General features: G+C 35.2%; 1 protein-coding gene across 1 annotated transcript; it reads left to right on the top strand.

Annotated features, from left to right (window-relative positions):
* The first annotated feature begins 14,192 nt into the window (after positions 1 to 14,192).
* On the top strand, positions 14,193 to 17,515 carry dlx2a (distal-less homeobox 2a). Its single transcript, NM_131311.2, has 3 exons — positions 14,193 to 14,676; positions 15,230 to 15,414; positions 16,481 to 17,515. The coding sequence occupies exons 1-3, from the start codon at positions 14,352 to 14,354 to the stop codon at positions 16,793 to 16,795; spliced, it is 825 nt and encodes a 274-aa protein (NP_571386.2). The 5' UTR covers positions 14,193 to 14,351; the 3' UTR covers positions 16,796 to 17,515.
* Positions 17,516 to 18,672: the final 1,157 nt, after the last annotated feature.

The raw sequence follows: 18,672 nt of genomic DNA, 5'->3' as shown, positions 1-18,672 counted from the left end.
CAAGAAGTCTAGATATGTCACAAGGAGCTGGATGCTTGAAGTTGTGAAACATACTGAAAGATGCACATAGAAGTTCAGTTCTGGTATGCAGATAAGGGTTGCAGAAAGAGGAAGTATGTTTGGGTGCAACAGCCAAAGGACTGCAGAATGACTGGTGAGTGACATTACACCTAACCTCCACCTGTTAATATAGGTTGTGTATATATGCTGGAGTCAGGGAATTGTAAGTTAGTCGCGAACCTCTTGAATGTAATTCTTGCATTGCATTAGAGTAACGTAACTCAGAGGTCTGTCCTCAAATTACTCATTTGTATCTAATAAATTACTAATATTTCTGACATTGAAGAAAACTCTCTCCTGACCTTTTTAATTGAACAAGCAAGGAATTGGCTAGATAATCCAACAGTATGTATGGATGTTTCCCAGAACTTTGTTGCAGCTGGAAGGGCATCCACTGCATAAAACATATGCTGGATAAGTAGGTGGTTCATTCCGCTGTGGTGACCCCTGATAAATAATGGGACTAAGTCGAAGGAAAATGAATGAATGAATGTTTGATATGAACTTCCAGTTTTCCACATACTTTTATTTCGCATCTTTGGATGGAAACATATCCAGTCATCACCATCAATCAACCTTACCCGGCTTTCTCTCCTCAGCTGTCAACTTTAACAGTTGTGTCAATGTGAGGTGTAAACAGAAGCCAAACTGCATCCTGTGCAAACACTAGATTAATTGACTCTCTTTAGATTTCTTCAGCGGTGACGGGGAGAACAAACATTAACTAGCTGTGTACTTTCTAATTGGTCCCGCTCCACACACGGGCAGCATGTTTGAGTAACCTGGTGGAATTTAACCGCAGGGTTTAACGTGTAGGACTGGTTACCAAGGAGATGAATAGCTGTGCGAGGTCTGGTGCTCTCTGCAGGACACATGAATATGCAATTTAGAAGTAATAAACTGAATTAAATTTAAACATGTGTCAGTGTTAGGAGTGTGTATGACAGAAAATGAAGGAACTTTGTACATTGTTAATCTGTCAACATGATATTTGACTAAAAATTATCATTAATCTGAGCATATCTGGAACTGACTAAAGTCTTGTCGCCTATCCAAGTTTTAGGAACAACAAATAATAACTGGACTTCTAGTTGATCATTTGTTATCAGAAGTGGCTTATATATAAGGCAAATGCCTCTAGATTACCCTTATTGGACCAAAGTAAAACATGATCATGCCTTAATTTTTAATTATTTAATTAGGGACAGTAAAGGTCTGACTTTGCTTAGACTAAAGTCTTGTCACTGAACAGAAATAATGTCCAGTATGGAATATAAAGTCCTGCTGCAGTGGAGACGGAATGAATATTGTGTCTGACTACATCATGAGCTTGGAGGACTGCATCCATACATCTCTAACATGACTCAAATCACTGATTAATAAAGTCATCTGGAATGAAGAAGAAAGCGTTTTTGCAGGACTCCCAGAGTTCATCAAGATCCTTCGGATTCATCTTCAATGCCTCCTCCTCCATCTTACCCCAGACATGCTCAATAATGTTCACATCTGGAGACTGGGCTTGCCAATCCTGGAGCACCTTGACCTTCTTTGCTTTCAGGAGCTTTGATGTGGAGGCTGAAGTATGAGAAGGAGCGCTATCCTGCTGGAGAATTTGCCCTCTTCTGTGGTTTGTAATGTAATGGGCAGCACAAATGTCCTCAGGCTGTTGATGTTGCCATCCACTCTGCAGATCTACCATCATACTGAATGTAACCCCAAACCATGATTTTTCCTTCACCAAACTTGACTGATGTCCGTGAGAATCTTGGGTCCATGCGGGTTCCAGTAGGTCTTCTGCAGTATTTGTGATGATTGGGATGCAGCTCAACAGATGATTCATGGGAAAATCTACCTTCTGCCACTTTCCCAAATGTTCAACTAGAAGTCGAGTTAAAATTTGGTGCTCTTAAAATTAATATTTTTATAAAGTTAATATTTTTGTTGCTCTCCAGAAATTTATAACTTTTTGATTTAGTGGCTAATTCGTTTGAATTCGAACGATCTAATTCATACTATTTAGTATGATTTGCTCATCCCCCAATGACGGTTGGGTTTAGGGCTGGGTTTAGGTGCTACGCCTCCTTTTTAAAATCGTACATTTTTGTACGACTGAACTCGTACAAATTTGTACGAATCAGCCACTAAACTGACAAAACGTAAAATACTTACGTTTCCTTGTGAGATCAGGCTGATATATTCTGACGAGTTTTCCACACCTGTGAAGTAGTCGATTTGCTGTGCATCTTTCATGTGTGTTCATTTAGGAGTGCTAAACCTGTGCTAGAACTACTCATGATTTGTACATTACAGGAAACATAATTTATTGCTCTGCCCTGTGGATCCATTAGCATAAACCAGCACTGGATTTCTCTATGCAGTCTCGCACCTCCCCCATTTCAATCAATCCAAGGATATTTAGGTTTCCTGCAACAATGATAGGCAGAAATTGAGAAATCCACATTATTTCGAGTAGCAGAGTATGCTAGGATTGCTGTAAGGTTATCCCTCAGACAGATTAGACAGACTAACCACAATAGCTTGTCGAGTCTCTTTGTGGTTTTGTTTCCTTGTTCTTTATGTGCAGTCTGTGACTGATGATGACTGTAAGAGTGGTGTTCACCTTTGACCCCTCACTGCAGTATAGCCTACACACTTGTTGAGTCCCTAGTGAACGATTCATTGCTAATGAATAATGGTAATGATTTTAATGTTTATTAAGGATTAGAGATTTGTGTGGTCCAAAGCAGCGCAGGTTCAGCCTTTTAAACCTGTTTTTAAATGCCTGTTGTTTTCAATACCATCAACGGTGCTTGAGCAATGGAGAACAGCTATGCATAAATAAGGTATGTAATCTTCTATCATTTTCCCAGAGATGGGTTGTGGCTGGAAGGGCATCCGCTGTGTAAAGACTTGCTTTATAAGTTGGCGGTTCATTCCGCTGTGGTGACCCCGGATTAATAAAGGAACTAAGCCAACAACAAAACGAATGAATAAATCTTCTATCATGCCATTTACAGTGCTCAACCCAAATGAGCACACCCCAAATTAAAAATGAATATTTTTATCCATTTCTCAGTGAATATAGGTCATATATTTTATATATTTCATATAAAATAGATTTATTAAAACAATATATATATATCAGAACATCTTTAGAAAAAGAAAGATAATACATTTAAATGCATGCAAAATATTGGGAAACAATTACAAACTACAAAATTATATACATTTTTAATTTCTCTGGAATTTTGCTGTTTTTATATTTAAAAATATATATATTTTTCACTAACATATAAATTTGAGCGTTTTAATTTTGAACCATTCTCATAAGTTCTTTTGTTAGATGAGCTCCAGATTTGGCTTCAGTACTAATCTAAAGTATAATATTAGCACTGTATATATGTTCTATTCAGAAATTTTCTGGATCAAAACTAAAGAATAAATACATTCAGAGGAAAATTTAGACCCCTATTATTCACAGTTTTTTCACCATAATGTCAGAAATATTTGTATTTATAGTAAAACATTTACTTGCAAAATGTACTTACAAGATCAACTTAAAACGAAGAAGAAGATTTTCTGATATGTCCTGTACATGGTATTTTTCTTACCATTAATTCATTTTATTTTCAGCTTAGTCCCTTTAATAATCTGGGATGGCCACAGCGGAATGAACTGTCAACTTTCCTTACCATAATAATAATTATAAATATATATATATATATATATATATATATATATATATATATATATATATATATATATATATATATATATATATATATATATATATATATATTGTGTGTGTGTGCGTGTGTGTGTGTGTGTGTGTGTGTGTGTGTGTGTGTGTGTGTGTGTGTGTATAATGAGAGAGAGAGTCTCAAAAACTACTTTCTTCCACCATTCATTCACATCTGCAGCTGACTTCATAACAGCAGAAACCATTGCTACTTCACTAACCTCACTTTAAAAGCTAGTATTTGAATAATTCTCTAGCGTAATGTCTAAAGTGATAACAAAACAGGTGATTTTGCTGACATTTTAAGATTAAAAGGCTGAACAGCATGAAATGCCATCAGTCTAGAGACATTTATTACTCTGTTATAATCGGGAGAGCACAATAATTAACCTAGAAAAAGCCAAAGCAAAGCAAACACTAGCAGATTACTATGGTATAAATACAGCAGAGATCGAGTTAGAATGACTCTTACCTGATTTATAATGATTTGATTAGCTGTAGTTTAAAATTTGCATTGAGTTTTATTCTCTAGGGATTTTATGCGGTCTCTGTTTCCATCATGTGGCAAAACGACAACTGTCTTTGCTCTGCTCACTATGGCAGGCTAAAGGATGCCGACACATATGAAAATTTTAAACATGCACTATCCTTATAAATACATTACATAGTTGCAGTCTAAACAACTACATTCTTGTCTAAAAAAAAGCCTCAAAAGTACATGATGTTGTCCAACAGCAGCAATATTTGTAAAACTGTAGTGAGTTTTGTTGATCTGCTGTCACCTAAAATAAAAGCAGTTTTTAATTTTTTCAAAACCATTTCAGGTCAAAATGATTAGCCCCCTTAAGCTTTTTTGTTTGTTTTTAACTGCAGAAGAAACAACTGTTATACAATGACTTGCCTAATTACCCTAACTTTACCCTAATTAACCTAGTTAAGCCTTTAACCTAGTTAATCCTGAATATTATCTTGAACAATATCTAGTTAAATATTATGTGCTTTCATCATGGCAAAAATAAAATAAATCTATTCGCTATTAGTATCTCTGGATCTGTTTTTAGAAGCCAGCACACCTTTTAGTCTGCCAGAGAGTAATGTACTGAATGCACCGTGTGTTTTTCAGCGTGTGAATAGAGAACGAGGTCACTTTTCTTTATTGTTGTGGCTACAATGCATGAAATCGCAAATGGCGGAGTCCAGTCTCATCCTTATCTGCCTCTTCTGTCTAGTCGACTCCCAAAAGACACATCAGAGTCTGAGGAAGACAGAAAGCACTTGAACGGGTGGCGCTCCTAGACTAATGTGGTAAATAATGCATGAGCTTTTTATGATTGCTAAAACATTCATGATCAAGTCACTCCATCTGCAGGATATACAGACATGAGAATGAAAGCAGCCGTGACCACAACCGAGTCAAAGTGATCATCAGTCAAATTCAAGTAAAACTCTTGCTGGCTAATTTTTATTTGGTTGAATTAAAGGTAACACTTTATTTTGATGGTCCAATTGAGTATTAGTAGACTGTCTGATTAAGTTATTTCTTTAACCCAATGGTTGAGTTAAACATATTTGGTGCTTTGTTGGGTTATTTTGAACCTTTATTAGGTTATTTAATAATAACTCAACCAGTTGGGTTAAATATTTAATGCTTTGTTGGGTTATTTTTAACATTTATTTGGTTATTTATTTTATAACTCAACCAGTTGGGTTACTTTCAGCAGTCAACTAATTTAACTGACACAGAACAGCTGTATTAATATGCGTCCATAATGTTGGTTTTGCGTGGTAAAGTTTATTTAAGCTCTAACATAATAATATTGTTGTTATTTTTTAATCAAATTACCTCTTGTGTCATGATTTTCTATTTGTTTCACCAGCACTCTTATATTGATGATACAAACGCGCGTTTCATAGCCGATAAAGCGCTTTCTCTACCTCCCATGTTCATCTTTACAGTTTTTTTGGGGGAGAAAATTATACACATATTTGTGATATTTGGCTGTCATTCTCGCCTTTAGGACTCAGTGGAGGCATTCATTAATTTACACAGCCATAATTGGAAAATAATAGTAGTACTTCAATAGTTTTACCAGAATAGAAAAAAATAACATTTAATCAAAATAACCCAATGCAGCGGGCGAGGCAGTGGCGCAGTAGGTAGTGCTGTCACCTCACAGCAAGAAGGTCGCTGGTTCGAACCTCGGCTCAGTTGGGGTTTCTGTGTGGAGTTTGCATGTTCTCCCTGCCTTTGCGTGGGTTTCCTCTGGGTACTCTGGTTTCCCCCACAGTCCAAAGACATGCGTTACAGGTGAATTGGGTAGGCTAAATTGTCCGTAGTGTACAAGTGTGTGGATGTTTCCCAGAGATGGGTTGCGGCTGGAAGGGCATCCGCTGTGTAAAAACTTGCTGGATAAGTTGGCGGTTCATTCTGCTGTGGCGACCCTAGATTAATAAAATGACTAAACCAACAAGAAAATGAATGAATGAACCCAATGCAGCAATGGGTTTTTGATTTTCTGCATGCTCTTCGGATGGAAAAGATTCGGTTTGCAATAAAACAAAAGCCAGAACAGTTCCAGAAAGTCTGGAGCCTTTCTAAATTTTTTAAGGAGACACCTATATCTTAATTGCCTTTCTATCTTTATTTTCTTTGTAATATTTATTTTTCTTTGTTTTTATTTGTTTATTCTTTTATTTTTGTTATCTTATGTTTGTATATCTTTGTGTATAAATGTGGTATTTTATCTTTATTTATACTTATTTAGTGTATAATTATGTTTTCTCAGTGGTTAGCATCACAGCAAGAAGGTCGCTGGTTAGAGTCCCGGCCGGATCAGTTGGCATTTCTGTGTGGAGTTTGCATGTTCTCCCCGTGTTGGCGTGGGTTTCCCCCGTGTCCTCTGGTTTCTCCCACAGTCCAAACACATGCGCTATAGGGGAATTGAATAAACTAAAGTGGCCATAGTGTATGTGTGTGTGTGTGTGTGTGTGTGTGTGTGTGTGTGTGTGTGTGTGTGTGTGTGTGTGTGTGTGAGTGTATGGGTGTTTCCCAGTGCTGGTTTACAGCTGGAAGGGCATCCGCTGTCTAAAACATATGCTGGATAAGTTGGTTCATTCTGCTGTGTCAACCCTAGATTAATAAAAAGACTAAGCCGAAAATGAATGAATGAATGGTTATCCCCCAATGATGGTTGGGTGTAGGGGTTTGGTTTGGTGCCACCCAAATTTTATAAATTGTACATTTTCAACATTACAACTGAACCAAATTCGTATGAATTAGCCTCTGAACTGACAAAGTGTAAAATAGTGATGCTTCCTTGTGAGATCCAGCTGGCACAGAAGTGAAGAGTGCAAAGCTGAATTTCTGATGATGACATCATAACTCAAATCATTAAACTGCGCTAACTCGAGCGTAAATCAGCGCACAGCTCCAGAGCGCTGGCATCAGCCACTGCGCCACCTGCTCGCTGTCTCATCTTGTTATTTGCGTCTGATTGAATGGTGAGTGTGTGTATGTGTGTGTGGCCTTCACTGCTACCACAGATCTTTCTACATCACACATTGTGGTTTTGTTTGCAGATTGGTACGCAACTGCATTTGCTCACTTGCGATAGAAATAATATGAGACTGGAGTTTAAGTTCTTTTCATAAAGTAAACTCAGAGTTTCGCACTTTCTGAAACACTCAAACACACAAAGAACATTTAAAAAAAGACAACTTTTTTGGTTCAATCCAATCTTTAAAAACAATTAACTTAACAAATTAAATGGATTTGTGTTTGGACGACATTAAGCATGTTTTTACCTTTATTCATTCAATTTCTCATGGCTTGGTCCCTTTTTTTTACCAGGGGTCGCCACAGTGGAATGAACCACCAACTCATCCAGGATACACAGCGGATGCCCTTCCAGCTGCAATCCATCACTGGGAAACATCCATACACACTCATTCACACACATACACTATACGGACAATTTAGCTTATTCAATTCACCTGTACCGCATGTCTTTGGACTGTGGAGGAAACCAGAGCACCCAGAGGAAACCCATGCCAACATGGGGAGAACATGCAAACTCCACACAGAAATGGCTAGAAAATGCCCTATACACCTTTCTGGAGAACGCGAATTATGTAGCCAGAGGTACTTATGGCTGAATTTCGTCGTTAAAAATGCTACAGGGCGTTGGGATGCTGTTCCTTTTTGCGCTTACCAGCGGACTGCTTACCTCCATATGGACGGCTTTCCCGCTGACACCAGTTTGTCCAGTGGCTGGCCATGTACATCAGCGGACTTGAGATGCGGAGAGAAGTTGACCACAATGACGAAATTCGAGTCAGGTAAAGAATGGTTGCAGAAAGCAGGAAAGACAAAAACAGAAGGCAAAAAATAAAACAAACACGTAAACAATAGGGTGAGAATTTGGTAAAACATGAAAACGTGGTATAATCAGATGAGAGCTTTTCTTTTCCTGGATTGCTTTTTATAACTGTTGGGTTTAGGGAAGAAGGAGGGTGGGTTAGTCGATTGGTCAGTCAGTCGGGACTCCGCGAACATGGAGACAACATGCAAACTCCACACAGAAATGCCAACTGACCCAGCCAAGACTCGAACCAGCCACCTTCTTGCTGTGAGGTGACATCGCTAACCACCGCGCCACTGTATATATTATATTATATTATATTATATTATATTATATTATATTATATTATATTTTATTATATTATATTATATTATATTATATTATATTATATTATATTATATTATATTATATTATATTATATTATTTTATATTATATTATATTATATTATATTATATTATATTATATTATATTTTATTATATTATATTATATTATATTATATTATATTATATTATATTTTATTATATTATATTATATTATATTATATTATATTATATTATATTTTATTATATTATATTATATTATATTTTATTATATTATATTATATTATATTATATTATATTATATTTTATTATATTATATTATATTATATTATATTATATTATATTATATTTTATTATATTATATTATATTATATTATATTATATTATATTATATTTTATTATATTATATTATATTATATTATATTATATTATATTTTATTATATTATATTATATTATATTATATTATATTACATTATATTATATTATATTATATTATATTATATTATATTATATTATATTATTTTATATTATATTATATTTATTATATTGTATTATTTTATATGATATGATGTTAGATTTTATTACATTATATTATATTTTATTATTTATATTATATTATATTAATTATATTATTTTATATTATATTATATTATTTATATCATTTTTATATTGTATTATTTTATATGATATTACATTACATTATTTATATTATATTATATTATATTATATTATATTATATTATATTATATTATATTACATTATAATATATTATATTATATTATATTATATTATATGATGTGATATGATATGATATGATATGATATTATATTATATTATATTATATTATATTATATTATATTATATTATATTATATTATATTATATTATATTATATTATATTATATTATATATCTTCTTTTGTGTTCAACAGGAGAAATAAATTCTGCTTTGAACAAGAAAAGGGTGAGTAAATAATGGCATCCTTTTCATTTCAAGAGTTCACACTTACCTGATGATTGATTATAAAGCTTCTTTGGCATGCTGTCCCGGGAGAGAGCCCTGAGCTCATAAGATCCTCGGGCCCATGGCTCCCTCCCATTTGCAGGGCGAGGGGAGTTTGAGCTCAGGTAGATCTGGAGAACTCCTCTGCTGTAGTAGCTAATGAACAGATAGTGATTTCTCTTAAGAGATAACTACATACTAGGAGCATGTCTATGGTGACGATTTGGATTAGTCAATTAACTTAAGTTGCAAGTTTTTGGACAGTGGGGGGAACCCAGGGGAAAACCTAGTGATGAGTAAATGTTGACAGAATTTTAATTTTAGGGGTGAACTATCCCTTTAAATATCCTAAATATAAGCACACATTACATAAAATATCAATCACAGCCGAGCTTGCCATCAAACCTGCTTTTTGTTGCACATTGTCATATGTTAATGGATATGACTGATAGCCAGCAGCTGTGATTTTGATAGCAGCTGCTTTCTGTTATTTAATGAGGCACAACTAGTCTTGTCACGCCATCTGTCGGCGAGCTTAAGGAACCGCAGAGTTCGAGTGGCTTTCACATAGAAAATGAATGAATGAATATTACTTTTCCTAGATATAATTATTTATTATGTTTTATATCATATATATTATAATCAGGGCTTGACATTAACTTTTTTGATCACCAGCCACTGTGGCTAGTAGATTTCCAACATTACTAGCCACTCGCCATTTTTACTAGCCACACTTTTCTTGTTGGGAAATGGGAAATATATTTTATATGCATAAATTTGACTTTGACATGCTAAAATGACTGGATTTAGATGTTGTGTTATGTCCACATGGCTCATTGATTTAACTTCTTGTGTGTATTGTGTATTAGAAAATGGGTTGTGTCGCAATGCAATCAGTTTTTATTTCACTTGACTTTTCAAGGCTCAAATTTAAGGATTTGCCAAATGTATCTCTGACCACACAAAATAAGTATTTCTAAGCTACAAATTCTTAATGTCTCACAACAAGGAAATAAAGCATTATAGGTGCACTTTTTAATTCAACCAGATTTTTCTTTTAAAAACATTACATTTAAAAAATAATTATTGTCATGTCTCTAAAATATGCACAGTTATCTGTCCTGCAAAAGTCCCAGATCAGCAGTTAACTAAATTAATCTCCCATTAAAGCAATGTTATCGTAAAAAATGATGATGATCCAGTAACGAGCTTCACCGTGTTTCCAGCACTGAGGAGCGCACAATAGCCTGAGGAGCTGGAAGCTGCACTTCAGGGACATTCACCAATCAAGTGGTGCCCTCTGTGCTCTTTCCTTCCTGAAGCGATAGTTGATAGAAAGGCTGCACAACACATGCGGTGCGGGAGGAAAGAGGAGAGAAAGATGAAGATTTTGACATCTTAACGACCACTGCCAACTCGAACACATTTATTATTGCAAATAGATGCATTTATTCAGGCTATACTTGTGGTTTTTCAAGTAACCTTTGCTGGTTCGAGCCCAGGCTAGGTCAGTTGGCGTCTCTGTGTGTGGAGTGTTCGCGTTGGTTTCCTCCGGGTGCTTCGGTTTCCCCCACAGTTCAAATGCACGCGCTAAATGGTGATCTGGAAGAACTAAATTGGTGTATGAGTGTGTATGTGAGAGTGTATGGGTGTTTCCCAGTACTTTGTTGCAGCTGGAAGGGCATCCGCTGTGTAAAACATAGATAAGTTGGCGGTTCATTTTGCTGTGGCGACCCCTGATGAATAAGGAACTGAATGGAAGGAACTAGCGGGTTCACTAGTGGTGGATAAACTGCTTTCATTGAGACACAATACTTTAACTATTGTCCACGAGTTGACATTTATCAGTGGCTTCACCACATGATTACATCAACATTCTCATCACTTCACAAAAAAACAAGCAATTGAAATACATGCAATATCATCGCGTAAATCACATTAAAATAAAACGCATCCCAACATAATTTTTTGTATTTAATATACAGTAAGTCTAATAAACGTCTAAACATAGTCGTCAAGGGCAAACTTGGGCTGTCCGTGAAAATCTAACAGACATAGGCCAAAATAGACTAGTCTTTAAATAAACAAAACGAACGACTACACATATAAAGTCTGTCTAATCTGCTTATTTGACGACTGGCAGTCCAAGTTTAGCCTTGTTTTTAGCCAAGCTTTCTATGTTTAGATGTCTATTAGACGTCTAGTGAACACAATTGTTTGCTGGGATTTAACGTTATTCATTGCGCAAGACGCGTCCAAACGACATATGCTCGTCCGTCAGACGTCTGTTTAGTTTATCAGTATTTAAAATTGTAATAGCTGGCACAAAGGACATTTGCTACACATTTTTTCAATGTTTCTTTCAATGTATTTATTTATTTCAATGCATGAGCTGTCCACTGTCTACTCTCAATTAAAGTCGGAGATGTTTACTGAAATCATAGAATATTTATCAAAATAAAGATGTATTTATTTATTAACTTATTTATTTATTTATTTATTTATTTATTTATTTATTTATTTATTTCAGTGCAAGAGTTTTCCACTGTTTACTCTCAATTTAAGTCGGAGATATTTACTGAAACCATAGAATATTTGTCAAAATAAAGATTATTTATTTATTTGTTTGTTTGTTTGTTTATATATTTATTTATTTATTTCAGTGCATGTGCTGTCCATTGTGTACTCTTCAATAAAAGTCGGAGATGTTCACTAAAATCATTATCAAAATAAAGATTTATTTATTTATTTATTTGTTTGTTTGTTTGTTTGTTTATTTCAGTGCATGAGCAGTCCATTGTGTACTCTCAATTAAAGTCGGAGATATTTACTGAAATCATAGAATATTTATCAAAATAAAGATTTTTTTATTTGTTTGTTTTATGTAGTTATGTATTCATTTATTTATTTATTTCAGTGCACGTGCTGTCCATTGTGTCTTGAATTAAAGTCGGAGATGTTTACTGAAATCATAGAATATTTATCAAAATACAGATTTATTTATTTGTTTGTTTTATTATTTATTTTTTTATCTATTTATTTATTTCAGTGCATGAGCAGTCCATTTTGTACTCTCAAATAAAGTCGGGGATATTTACTGAAATCATAGAATATTTATCAAAATAAAGATTTATTTATTTGTTTGTTTGCTTGCTTGCTTGTTTTATTTATTTATTTTTTTATTTATTTATTTAATTATTTATTTATTTATTTATTTCAATGCATAAGCTGTCCATTGTGTACTCTCAATTAAAGTCGGAGATATTTACTGAAATCATAGAATAATATTATTGAAATCAAGATTTATTTATTTTCGCCGACAGGTGTCGCAATAGGTCAAAGTGCCACACACAGCCTATCATAACTAGTTTTTCCTCACTGTTAAGAAACAAGTCTGCAAAAATAAAATAAAACGAGTCTAATTACTGAGTTTAAATCACTTTTCTATTTAAGGAAGAAACATGTGAACTTGATGTATATAATTTTAACACTGACTATAGTAATTTAGTATTCTTTGCTCGTTAAATGTTCTTCAAACGCAGTCAACTGTGATGCCTTGTTGATTAAAATGTTTGTTTATAAATCCGCTTAAGTTGGTAGACTGATTTACATATTTCAATTGTTTCCGAATATAGATGAGTGACCCTGGACCACAAAAATATACATAATTAACTGTATTTTTTTTTTAATTAAGATCATCTGAATAAAGTGGTTAGCATTGTGGCCTCATTAGCAGGTCGCTCCATGATTTGAGTCCTGGCTGGGTCAGTTGTCATTTCTGTGTGGAGTTTGCATGTTCTCCCCGTGTTTGCGTGGGTTTCCTCCGGGTGCTCCGGTTTCCCCCACAGTCCAAACACATGCGCTATAGGTGAATTGAATAAGCTAAATTGGCTGTTGTTTATGTGTGTGAATAAGTATGCATGGATGTTTACCAGTACTGGGTTGCAGCTGGAAGGGTATTCGCTGTGTAAAACATATGCTGGATAAGTTGGCAGTTCATTCCGCTGTGGTGACCCCTGATGAATAAAAGGAGTAAGCCAAAGGGAAATGAATTAATGAATGAACGAGTAGACTTTCTATTCGTGTGTTTTGTCAGAATCGAACAATATTTGGAAGAGATATGACCATGAGAAAATCTGTAATCTGAGTTATCAAAAAATCTGAATATTTAAACAAATTAGCAATGCATATTACTAATAAGAAATGATGTTTGGATATTTTACAGTATTAAATTTACAGAATATCTATATAAAACATGATCTTACTTAATATTCTGATGATTTTTGGCATAAAAGACCATCAAATACAAGTGCAACATTATGCAGCAAGTGCAAAAAGACCAGTTTTGTCATCCAACATTTTTATTACAGTGTATTTATTTTAATAGAAAGGGTTGATTTAAAGCAAAATGTATACCAACGCACACCGCAATAATGTAACATTTATATAAATATATAATATTTAAAGTATAATTAATAGACTGTTGAATTCATGATTGACCACGCATTAAAATGTTTGTCAATATTTTTTAAACAAGGTCACTGCGAAGTGTGTTTTCATTTAGCACGAAGCGTTGCAGTTTACCATCGCCACACATTTCATGAACATGCATATGCGAGCTGTATCCCGCATTCATTGGCTGCCTCGCGCGCACAAGTTCATCCTCCCCCATGACGCGCGATAAATGTCCGTCCTCCCGCATCTCTGCTGACAGACAATCACAGTTCTGCTTTGCGTCGCGGTTGTTTTCTTCCAAAGTGGAATAGTGCAACAGAACTCAGAAAGCCTACTTAGTTTTGCGCCTTTGAAGATTTTTTTTATGGCTTCACTCTGTCGTTGGACTTGCTTTTAAGTGTGCTTTTGCGGTATGAAAAACATGACTGGAGTTTTTGACAGCCTCAGTACAGATATGCATTCGAACCAGATTACCTCCAGCAGTTACCACAGTCTGCACAAGTCCCAGGAATCGCCGACTCTTCCGGTCTCCACCGCTACCGACAGCAGCTACTACAATAATAATAACCAGCAGTGCGCTGGCTCTCCGTACGGCCAGATCAGCTCTTACCAGTACCAGAACAACAGCATGAACAGCGTCCAGTACAACACTAAATCATACGAGCTGGGCTTCGGAAACGCTTTCGGCCCCTACGGCACCTACGGCTCCTGCTCCTCACCAACTCCTGCAGATGCTGGTAATGATCTATGTGGTTGATATTAACCAATATGAGTAATTATCGCTGTAATTAATTTAAAATCGCAAAGTTACTGTGTATTAACACAACTTATTAAGGTAAAGTTGGTTTTATATTTGCACATTCGTTCGGGGATGCCACCTATACTGTTTACTATGGTACTTCGGTCTTAACACGTAATTATGACTTCAAAACAACATTAGCACAATTTATTTGACTGTAATCATGATTGTACTTTTATAGTCATTGGTTCCTAATATGATTTAAAATTTGCAAACAATAATATTCTGAAATTATAGGCTCTTATTAATAAACTCCGATTGTGTGAATAGAAAACCAACTTTACCGCAAAACACAACTTGTAGTGTTTATTACAAAACATAAATCATTGCGTTTTTATATGCACTTTTCTATAGTATACTCTATTATGTGTGTATAATATAGGAAATCTAAATATTGTTTATTGCATCACATAGAGGTTTCATTATACATATATAAAATGTTTCCATTAGAGTTCAATTCATTTACCACATTTGTTTGTTGTCTCTCCCAGAAAAGGAAGAAAGCGAACCTGAAATCCGAATGGTCAATGGAAAGCCAAAGAAAGTCCGAAAACCTCGTACTATTTACTCGAGTTTCCAGCTGGCGGCCCTGCAGAGGAGGTTTCAGAAGACTCAGTATCTGGCCTTGCCGGAGAGAGCTGAGCTGGCCGCATCTCTGGGCCTCACGCAAACACAGGTACAAAAGCTTGATATACATCAAATATCGGCCATCATATAGTTTAATTATGAATTTATTTCTAAAGTGTTAATTGGTAATAATAATATCAACCTGTGATTATATTATATTAAGAACTATTAAACCATTAATCCTAAAGCCTACTTCTTATTCATACTGGTTTTAGTTGTAACATTATTATAAACACTGTGCGTTGGTATGGCTACATTTTGTTTAAATCCACCCTATTAAATATTGCACTGTAAAATAAATTAGCAATTAGTTCTGACAGTTTGTTTAGGTCATTGTAAACTAAGTCAATCATGTTCTAACTTAATTTGAAAGGTTTTGCGAGCTGTTTTAAATCAGTTTATCATAATATACGTTTAATGGATTCATAATTTGATTCAGCTTAAAAAATTAAGGCAACCAGGATTATTTACAGTGTGGTTACACTTAACAATAAGATTGAATTAGTTAATGCATTTACTAACATGAACAAACAATGAACAATGCATTTATTAGCATTTGTTCATGCTAGTTAACGTTAGTTAATGAAAATAGGTTATATGTGTTAGTTGCAGCCGTTAGTTCGTATTAATAAATTAGTAGTTCGTGTTACTAAATAACTAATGAAACATTATTGTAAAGTGTCAGCAATATTTATACACACACTCAAATGCTGGGTTGTCATTTCCCAAAGTTGCTCAAATATGGACAAAGTTAGTGGTTGGGTTAAAAGCGTCATTTAATTATTATTTGATAGGAAAATTAATGAATTAATGACAACCCAGCGTTTTTAAGTGTTTAAATATTTTAACTTAAGGTCGGGGTTTATGTATAACAAATTGTTAGCCAGCCCACATAGTCAATCTTTTTGTAAATGTTTTGTAAAACATGCTTATATAGCCTAATTTTTATTTAGGCCTATATATATATATATATATGCTATGAATATTTTAACGCATGGGGTTGATTTGTTGCATATAGCAAATTGTGAACTAGCCCACAAGGTCATTATTTTGGTGAATGTTATTTGCTTACATGTTGCTCTAGAGCAATTTTATTAATTTCTATATATCTTTAGGTTAAAATCTGGTTCCAGAATCGTCGTTCAAAGTTCAAGAAGTTGTGGAAAAGTGGAGAGATCCCACCCGAGCAGCATGTGGCCTCCAGTGAGTCTCCACCTCACCCCTCACCGCCTCTCGCCGCGGCCTGGGACTTCGCGCACAGCCAGAGAATGAACACTGTAAACTCGGGTTTGTCGCAGAGCAGCCCTCCCAACACAACCACCCCTTCCTTTCTGACAAACTACCCCTGGTATTCATCCACGAACTCTGCGGCCCACCTTCAGCCACCACTTCATCACAATACAACTGTTAGCGCCGGGACCATATTTTGACTCTGCCGACTTGGGGAACTCAGTTTGTGAACTGAACTTAAATGACTTTTAGGCCTGTTTGGCAGTCTTGAGTGGTGAGACCTCGATCTGCACCGATGCCACGTTGATCATTGCCAGTGCGATTTGGGCGTGACACTGTTACTTTTCATGCAATGTCGCGTCAGCAAGCAGACACTACAGAATCAAACATATACAATTATTTTTGTATTTATTTATTTTGTTCTATGAGTGGTACGTCTATGGATTAAAGTGAACTACAATTATCCAAAGCCTAGAGAACTCATGTGGACATTATTGGAGTAAATATTTGCAGCAGGGTGAATCAGAGCACATGTAGCACAACCTGAAGCTGTTTGGTGCCTTCTTGAAAATAACCTGACTTGTCGGTTTCCATGTGTTTCATGCGCCTGTCTTTACTTTCAGATTTGTTTTTGTTCATTTTATATTTAGTAGCCTATACGCAAGGTAAGTTGGAAATTTGGTGTCCGTCTTTGTATATGTCCCATCGCGTCTATTTAATAATGTTGTTATTCGTATAGGATATCATAAGAGTTTCACTGTTTAAACACTAATGAAAATCACACGCAAGCTACTGATTGTCCTAAAGTCATGTATATATTTTTTTTCCTGGAGTTCTTTGTTTTATTTATTTTGAAGCCGAATGAACATCTCTGCCACTATAATGATTCAGACTTATTTAAATAAAATGTTTCATGTGAATGCACTGTTTGTGTGTAAATTCATTGGGGATTTCTAATGTAGTTTTTCTCTTTTAGTTCACTGTTGGTATGGGATTTTGTTTTTCGTGGTTCAATCCACGCCTCCTTTTTTTTTTTTTTTTTTTTGCTTCGGCGCCAGTTGAGTCTCTAGTCTTTAATAAGTCTGGCTGGAGACGCGAAGGAGCGTCTTGTAAATGTTTCACACAAAACCCACAAACTCACCTTTTGTTGTCTAACGTGACAGGTGTGTGTCTGCAGCCAACTCTGTAATAAGTAGGCCTAGGTCAAGAAGAGAGTTTAACTTTTTCTCGAGTTCAAAAATTAGCAGAAGCTTTGTTATTAAAAAGAGGGGAAAAACAGCACGCATTTGTATTTTTGAAGACGTAAAACTGAAAGACAAAAACTCGAGGAGTCCGACAGCAGAGAGACGCGCTACAGAGCCTCGGGCTGGGAATGAGCGCGCAAACACGCCCCGGCATGAAGGCGTTCGGCTGGCTTCAGACTCTCTGGAGTCAGAGATCTGCGCTCCAGACTTTTTATGAAGTCAGCGCAGCCAAAAACCAGGCTCACAAATGCCTCGAGCTAAACAACATGGAAACATTTCTCACAACTTCCACCGCCCGTCCGCCCCATGCACAATACAAGGCCTTTGTAATAGGGGCCCGGCTGCTGTGTAGCCTACATTAATTTTCCACGCCATATAACAACGCAAAACTTGTTTATTTGCTCAGAGGCTTAGTGAAAATAAAATGCCGAACACACCAATGGGAATTTGAGCAATGCAACTCACACTTTTAATGCAATGATTCATTCATATTTATTTCATCACTTCAATAAACAAAGGTTTCATTTCTGAAATAAAAATGTAATGTGTTATTAATTAATTAAATATTTTAAAGTTAAATTAAAACTATTCAATGAAGCGTAAACTCGTAAAATCCGGTTCAAACATAAAATTGTTGTTTTAAATGTGATTGCAGCAAAACCATGAACGCATTTATAGGCCTCTTTGTAGGCCTATTGTTGATTATATGTGACCAGTGTCACAGCTAGTTTGCTAAGCAAATTAAAATATATATGTTTGAGCCACACGTGGCTTATTTATTGCTCGGTTTGAAATATTATGCGTGGTTGATTTTAGTTACACGAATATTATCT

The sequence above is a fragment of the Danio rerio genome, chromosome 9 (genome assembly GCF_049306965.1).
Source record: "Danio rerio strain Tuebingen ecotype United States chromosome 9, GRCz12tu, whole genome shotgun sequence".
NCBI lineage: Eukaryota > Metazoa > Chordata > Actinopteri > Cypriniformes > Danionidae > Danio > Danio rerio.
The sequence above is the reverse complement of the archived record's forward strand: the minus strand, read 5'-3'. Positions and strand labels throughout refer to the sequence as shown.

What these genes read in the sequence shown, in the direction of transcription:
- dlx2a (NM_131311.2), top strand. Translation starts at nt 14,352, where the DNA reads ATGAAAAACATGACTGGAGTTTTTGACAGCCTCAGTACAGATATGCAT. An exon ending in ACCAACTCCTGCAGATGCTG is followed by an intron (nt 14,677 to 15,229) that starts GTAATGATCTAT and finishes TGTCTCTCCCAG; the next exon opens with AAAAGGAAGAAAGCGAACCT. An exon ending in TGGGCCTCACGCAAACACAG is followed by an intron (nt 15,415 to 16,480) that starts GTACAAAAGCTT and finishes ATATATCTTTAG; the next exon opens with GTTAAAATCTGGTTCCAGAA.